This window comes from Chrysochloris asiatica, unplaced genomic scaffold (genome assembly GCF_000296735.1).
Source record: "Chrysochloris asiatica unplaced genomic scaffold, ChrAsi1.0 scaffold00109, whole genome shotgun sequence".
Classification (NCBI taxonomy): domain Eukaryota; kingdom Metazoa; phylum Chordata; class Mammalia; order Afrosoricida; family Chrysochloridae; genus Chrysochloris; species Chrysochloris asiatica.
Window position 1 is genome coordinate 5,030,200 of NW_006408627.1, and position 8,140 is coordinate 5,038,339.

General features: G+C 39.7%; 1 protein-coding gene across 4 annotated transcripts in view; it reads left to right on the forward strand.

Annotated features, from left to right (window-relative positions):
- Positions 1-8,140, forward strand: part of ARHGAP24 (Rho GTPase activating protein 24) — a 625,449-nt gene that overhangs the window by 511,508 nt on the left and 105,801 nt on the right. The window contains exon 1 of one of the 4 annotated variants that reach the window (XM_006867734.1): positions 1,677-2,441. The exons of the other annotated variants lie outside the window; for them this stretch is intronic. Coding sequence (XP_006867796.1) covers positions 2,327-2,441 — 115 coding nt within the window. The 5' untranslated portion in view covers positions 1,677-2,326. Of the gene's footprint in view, positions 1-1,676; positions 2,442-8,140 lie in introns of those variants that run through there. 4 annotated transcript variants of the gene reach the window in all.

Below are 8,140 nucleotides of genomic sequence, written 5' to 3' on the forward strand. Positions count from 1 at the left end.
GGTTTGGACTGCATGACTGGTGGTTCAAATTCACCAGCCACTCCTTGGAAACCCTACACTGGGTCACTATAAATCCAAACGGAGGACAACAATAACGTAATTTCTCTGGGGAGCACTATAGCTCTGTAAGATAAGCACTGGACTATGAACCACAGGTTGGCAGTTCAAGCCCACCAGGTACACTGTGGGAGAACAGTGAGACATTTACTCCTGTCAAGGTTTGCAGCCTCAGAAACTATATAGGGTGTTTATGAGTCAGAACTGACTCTACAGAACTTAGCAACAACTAACAACAAGTACTTTTTCCAAGGAGCCCTGGTGGTACTGTGGGTTAGTCTTTGGGCTGCTAACTGCAAGATTGGAGATCCAACTGCACCAGTCACTCCATGGGAGAATGTTAAGGCTGTCTGCTTCCATAGATGTATAGTATGGGAAATCCCACATAGGGCTGCTATGAGATGACATGGAATTGACTTAATGGCAGTCGGGTTTATGTTGTTGTTGTTGGTGTTTTATATACTTTTCTCTGAGTCTACTAGCAATGCCTCAACTTTGGTGACACTGAGACAAATGTGTGGTTCTTTATTTCCTTGGAAGGGTGCTCTGACACAGATGACAACATTGTTTAAACCAGAGGGTAGAAATAACTAAAATGATCCTTTCAGTGACAAAATATTAACAATCTGGACAAACTTGTCACAAAAATGATGTTCTTAATCAGAACAGCTTTTTTAATACTTCTCAAAGTTTTATCATTTCTACTGAATGACTTGGAAGAAACAGAGAGTCCTTGTGGGGTCAGTTGGGGTTAATGCATTAACATTTCAAATTTGTTCATGGAACAGCCAGATGGATAAATGATTAACTAAATGAGTAAATCGTTCATTACATGGGGTTGAGAACATTGGGAGGACAGAGAGGTTGGGATGAAAAGCTGCATACAAGACAATGGCAGAATGTTGAAAATAGGTTTGGTTTGCAAATCATGATCAGAGAAATATATATGTACTTATAAATACATGCACACATGTGCATGCACACACACACATGCATTAACTGCTTTGTGATTATATTGATACTCTTTGTTACTCTATGAAAAATAGCTTGTTTTACAATCAGCCACGTGTACCTATGCATATATACAAATATGTGTATTTTAAATATATGCACATTTAATTCAGCGTACAAATAAATTCAACAGCAAAGGTTTGAGGCAAAAAAAAAAAAAAAGACAAAATCTTATTTGTAGGTCAATTATGTAGGAAGAGAATAAAGGCAGGAAGGAGAGTAAAAAGTTTACCCCCTTGGGAGTGGTTTGGGATTGTTGTTCATTCCTGGAGGGGTTGAATCTGTCAACTGTAAATAGGTTGCACTGGAGACAACTGGAAAGTCTCAACCCAAAGTGTATAGAAGAACAGTCTACACAGCAGCCTTAGCATTCTCCCTCCTACCCTTATAATGTGGTAGCTGCACCTGCCTGCCGCTTGTGACCAGCGGGCACTGAAGGCAGCAGCAGCCCTGCCAGCTTCTACTCAACTCTCATTGAGAAAAGGGGAGCCTGAGCCAGAGGAGGGGGAGGAAACGTTCCATGCAGAGCAGCCGCCCCTGAAGATCCAAGAAGTCTCCCGGAATGGGAACTGGGCTCTTCTGACATGTCGTTTCCCTCGGGAATCCCTGGAGTTTGAAGACAGAAGGGAAAAGGGAGAAGCCCGCAGAGAGCATCAAAGGATAAAGGGTACTATAAAAGGAAGAGGGGAGTCCTTTGAAAAGAATTTGCCGTGCACTGAAATGCTTTCTGGAGAAGAGGCCATTATTTTCTTCCCCTTTTGCTCAGATGAAAGGAGGCAGCAGGGACAGTCCTGAAGTATTCCTCAGGGGCCTTTTTGTCATTGTTCCTCTTTCCCCTGGTACAAAGCTGTTTACTGACCTTTCCAGAGGAATCTTAGTCCCCTCAGTACCTGCTGAGAAGACAGTTCTTTAATAATAATAGTAATAATAATAATAATAGCAAAAAGAAATCCTGCTGCTTGAATGGGAGGTGAAGTTTGCTTGCTGCAAATTTTTCTGCTGTGACTTTTCAGGATGTCTGCAGGAACTTAAAAAAATACCTTTAAAACTCCCTGGATTAGACAAGAGAAAAATGAAGTTATTCCCTATAAGGAGTGAAAGATGCTGATCTCTTCCTAACCCAGGACCTGAATGATCAAGCCTTTGAGTTCTAGGAGTCAACACATCAAACCTAAAAAATAAATATGAGTGTCTGTGGGGTGTTTCACAGAACCAGGTTGTAAAGGAAGCCTGAAAGTGTCCAGAACGTTGGATCTATATGATGCCTGAAGATAGAAATACTGGGGGACGGTCCTCAGGTGCCTTAACATCAAGTCCTTTCATCCCCAAAACTACTTACAGAAGAATCAAGAGGTGCTTTAGTTTTCGGAAAGGTAGGTAGATGATATGTTACTATCTTCAAAAAAAAAAAAAAAAAAACATATATCTCTAACGCTTTACGATTTCATACTCAAGATAAAACTGAAATTTGGCAGCTATGAGCTCAGAGAATGATGTGAATGTGTGTTTGCTGTCTGTATACCCTTTTTTGTTTCCCTTCAAGGTTCTTATTGATCTGTTTATTACTGTCTGTGAATGGGCTCTGTAGGTGGGCCTTAAGAAATGGAGGTCCTATAGGAATTACCTTGACTGATGGAAACACATAAGCAAGTCCCTCTGACCATCCAGAGAGGAGGGGCCAAGGGGACTTGCAGCTGTTACCAGACCCAAATCTCAAAGCCATATTATGACCCCTTGAAATGGGTCCCTATCAAAAATGCCTATATGGTGTTCCCACTGTATTAGTTTTGGTTTTAGCTACCTGTGCTTGCTTGCCTCTTCTCCCCTGCTGTGATAATCTGACTGCCTATGGTGAATCTTTTTTTAGGAGGTTTCTAACCATGTTAACTAACATTGACTAAAAATTAGGAGTCACCTTGATATTCTAAATATATGATAAGACGGTATTGGGCCAAGTCAAAGATATTAACTCTCAGGAACAGGGGATGGAAAAATATAATTTAGGTTACATAAAGGAAAATAAGACATTTCTGAATTGATTTGGGGTGGGAGTTAAAGGCTATAACATTGGTAAAATGATATGTCTTTAGAAAAGATTTATGTATCAAAACATTTTAAAATTTCCTTTTACTTTAAAATGAGGATAGTTAAATAGAATGTCTTTCTAAATAGTAAATAGATTATGATAATTTTAATGTCACTTATAGTAAGCACATTTCATCAGCAGCTGATTTGAGTAACATCTAGTGTCTTTCTCATTTTTCTTTTATCTGCTCCTTACTTAACCCTCTCTACTAAGTAGCCAACAAGAAAATAAGAAGTAAAAAGAAGAAAAATCAAATAAGCAAATAATAGTGGGAATTTCTCTTTTAAATTATTTAACTAAACCTTTGTTCCTTCTGAGTCTTTTTGAGCAGTTAAGATGTGAATATATATTAATTGTTATATATTATTAGCAAGAAATTCAGTGGTTAACTTATTTTCACATATTATCCATAAAGATAAAAATGGAGAGATATATGTCACACACTTTCTGCATTTATAGGGATTTGTTGTGTGCATTGAGAAGCTTCCAAATAACTCATTGGTGGTTATGTGTCGTGGAGTCAGTTCTGACTCATGGTGACCCTGTACAGGGTTTCTGAGACTGTAAATCTTTACAGGAGCAGAAAGCCTCATGTTTCTCCCACAGAACAGCTGATAGTTTTTAACTGCTGACCTTGTGGTTCACAGCCCGATTCCTAACCACTAACTCACTAGAAATGACTAATTGCTTAAAAGACACATTCCTCACCTGCTAGTTCTCATTCCTCAGCAACCAGTTTGGTTCCATCCAAACATGCAGAGAAGATCTGCTTTGGAGGATTATTACTATTGATTTGTGACATGAGATGTTTGGGGAATAATTAATGTTTCTTTGCAGCACAGAACCAGGCAATTCTTCCCTTTTCCACATTCTCTCCTCTAATTGTGGAGTACAGTAGTGGAGTATAGTGTACCACAAGAATTCTAGCAACCACTGCTGTTAGTAGCCCCCCTCTTCTCTTCCTCAGAAGTAGGCGGGAGGCAATGCCTGTGAAGAAAATTTGCAAGGACTGGCAAGTAGCAACCCCAGGAATGGGAAATAGCTTCATCTATCATCTCCTGTAGGTTATTTTTAAAGTGTTGCCTTTCCTATGCAAAGCCTTAGTGATTTGTGGAATGTCCAGCATTTGAGTAAAAGATTAACAGATTTTTTAATCAACAGAGCTGCATTCTGGGTTCTGTTGGAAGCAAACTGGAGAGGAGGTGCAGGACACAGTCAGCTGCTCTAAGTTTCCTTTCTTTCGCTACAGAGCCACACAGCAGCCTCTCCCTACTCCGGGCTGCTTGGCCGCCGCAGTTATGCAGTCAAACTCTGGGGGAGAATGTGTGCAGCTGCTCTGGCCACCACCAATGCCGCAGTGAGGCTGTTTTTGTGCTGCACTCATCATTCACTTCAGCTGCCGCCTGTAACTGAGAGTGTTTACATCTTTATTTAAGGTGTGACGCTGAAAAGAAAGAACGTCTCCTTCAGTCCAGGGTTAAGAAACCATACCACCTTAAGAAAAGAGTGTCCTCTTGGGCTTTAGTTAAGCTCTTAGGTTCTCAAGTATTTCAAGTAGTGGACATGCATCTCAGAGTTCCTCTCCCAAGCCTGTTAGAGAGCCTTAGCTTAGACATTTCAATGAAAGCAATAAAGAGATTGAGGTGAATAAAAAAGAAAGAAAAAAGCTAGAAGTAAAAAAAAAAAAAAAAATGGTGATGTGTCTTCTTGTCCTGATCCCAATTTAAAACTTATTTTTCACTGTTGTCAGTGATAGGCACTTTAGAAATGCTGTCAGAATGAAGTACCCTGTCGAGTAAAAGTTTCCAGGGCCTGGTGATATTAGAACTTGCATGCTGTACAAATTGAAACTAACCTTTCAGAGCTCCTTACTTTTCCAGACCTCATCTGGACTTTACTGCCTTTTCCATCTCATTCCCTTTGTTTAACAACTAATAATGAAAATGTGTTCTCAGTGGTTTTAAAAATGTAAGAATTGAGAAACATCCACTAAGCAGGAAGCTGAGGATTGTGAGGCTTTGGATGGAATTTGAGCTTATTTAGCTGATTACACTCACTAAATGTAAAATCAGCTTCTAGCTATTGTATGTATATTTCACCTCTAAAAGCAATGCCTCACACACCCTGAAGGATTTTAGATTTCTCTCTTTCATTAGTTGAAACAGCCTCTCACCTTTGTAATAAATTCACCCGTATGTTTTACTGTCAGTCCAGTGAACAAGCCTTTCCTGAGTGATGTTTTACGGCATCATAAATGTATTTCCAAGGAAAGTAGGTATTGCATAGCATCCTCACCTAGAACTTCTGGAATTTTGTCAGGGAGATAAGATCACTAGAAATACAAATGTACTGTTTACATGACCCATACCACATGATCTACTAATTAACCTATTATTTCTCCTTGAAGCTATTTGGCTATAGCACATGAAATTTGCTTTCCTGTTAATTTAAAAAAATTAAAGTTGCACTCCTTCCTCAAGGAGAATTCTAAAGGAAAAATATTAATAAAGCAGCTTTTTTTTCTGTAATTTCTTCTTCTTCTTTTTTTTTTTTTTTTTAACATTTATTAACTTTCCTCATGAAGAATATTTTCATGGAGGGGGTTAACTAACTCACACCTACCATTGTAAGTCAGAAACATTGTCCCAGCACTCTATTTCCAATGCTACAGAATGGGAAGTATTCCCTTTTGCTGTCTAATTCCAATTTACAGCAACCCTATAGGACAGAATAAGGAGCTCTGGTAGCAAAGTAGTTACCAGTCGGGCTGCTAACCTCAAGGTCAGCAATTTCAAACTACTAGTGGTTCCTCTGGAGAAAGATGAAGCTTTCTGCTTGCATAAAGATTTATAGCCTTGAAAATCCTATGCAGGGTCCTTTGAGTCGTAATAGATCCACAGCCAACCACCACCACCACCTGAGAGTAGAGTAGAACTGCCCATAAGATTTCTAAGACTATAGCATAGTGGTTAGGAATTGGGCTGCTAACCTCAAGGTCGGCAGTTCAAAACTACCTAGCCGTTCTGTGGGAGAAAGATGAGGGTTTCTGCTGCCTTATTTACAGCCTCGGAAACCCTGTGCCGAGTCACTATGAGTCAGAATCCGCTCCACGGTACTGGAGTCCTGGTGTGGTTCTGTGGGCTAATGTGTCAGACTGCAAAATCATTTGAACTGCAAGGTCGGTGGTTCAAGCTTACCAGCTGCTCCTTGGAAACCCTACACAGGGTCACTATGGGTCAGAATCAACTGGATGACACCTAACAACAACAACAAACCTTTATTGAAATAGACTGTCCCATCTTTCAGTTAGCAGCTAGGTGCTTAACCACTATGGTTGCTGAGTCAGATTTGACTCTATGGTACTAGGGATGGAAGTAGGTATCCACTTAGTAAAGTATTTCACGGAATCTTTGCAAGATTAGTTCTAAAGCAGAAAGCTATTATTTTCCCTCAGAGGAATTTCTAAGCATATATAAATTGTCTATATGCTTTAGCATTCTTACATGTTGCCTTTGCTAACAATTTAAGGTGCTTTTCTTGAAATAAAGGAAATTATTTACTTGGATAATACTGAAACTTCAGAGTTTCAGTATTTTATTTTATTTTTTTTGTATTTCCCTACATTTGAATTTTTCTCAGCATAAACCACCCTTTCTAGTATAATGAGAGGAAATGAGGTTAGAAATGTACTAAGTGACAGCTTCTACTTCTGGCTCAATTTTCAACTGCTCTGGTAGCGTAGTGGTTACGAATCGGACTGTGAACCGCAACAAGGTCAGCAGTTCGAAACTACCAGCTGTTCCGTGGGAGAAAGATGAGGCTTTCTGCTCCCGCAAAGATTTACAGCCTCGGAAACCCTGTACAGGGTCGCTATGAGTCGGAACTGACTCCACGGCATATATCAACAATATATCAACAATATATCAACAATAACATACGGTAGCGTAGTGGTTAGGAATAGGGTTGTGAACTGCAAGGTCAGCAGTTTGAAACTACCTGCTGTTCCGTGGGAGAAATATGAGGCTTTCTGCTCCCATAAAGATTTATAGCGTCAGAAACCCTGTTCAGGGTCGCTCTGAGTCGGAATCAACTCCATGGCACATAACAACAACAACAACATACATGCTACATAATGATATGCAATGGATACAGAATGACTCTGAAATCAAACAGCCTAGCATGCATCCTCAACCATTGATTAGGTATGTGAACTTTGGAAAATTACTTAGACTTTCTGGGCTTCAGTCTCCTTATTGGTAAAAATGGAACAATAATGGTACCAGCCTCCAATGTCAAAGAGCAAACTAGAATCTCTGTTAAAATTAAGAGTTTTCCTATGAAAAATAATGATTCTAAAAATTAAAGAAAACTCAGAATCCAGACTGTACTAAGCACTGCATGGTGGTGGTGGTGGGTCTTATAGTCGGTTCCAACTCATAGCGACCCTGCATAGGGTTTCTGAAGCTGTAAATCTTTACAGGAGCAGGAAGCCTTAGCAGCAATTCAAAACTACTTGCTGTTCCACAAAAGAAAGATGAGAGTAAGGACTACCGTGAAATGAATTTTTCACAGGGATTCAGTACAGACTATTCAGGAATATTCAAGGAAAAAATCTGATTAACATTTACAAAATAATGCTCTAATGGTCCTCGGAAACCCTGTGCAGGGTCGCTATGAGTCGGAACCGACTCCACGGCACTTAACAACAACAACAACAACAACAATGGTCATATGACAATTACATGACTTGTTAAGCATAGTTTGTTAATCACAGAGTTTGAATTACTTTAAAATCTTGTGAATCTTTGGATATCTTGGGCCAGCCTGAGTAAGCCTTTTTCTTGATGTAAATAAATTATTGTTAAGAGACTTCAAGCAGGCCCTGATATACGTTTCTGAGGAACTGTTGCTGGGTTTGAACTGATGATTTTATGGTTCACAGCCCAGCGCTGAACCACTGCCCAGTCTTGGACCAACCTCACAATC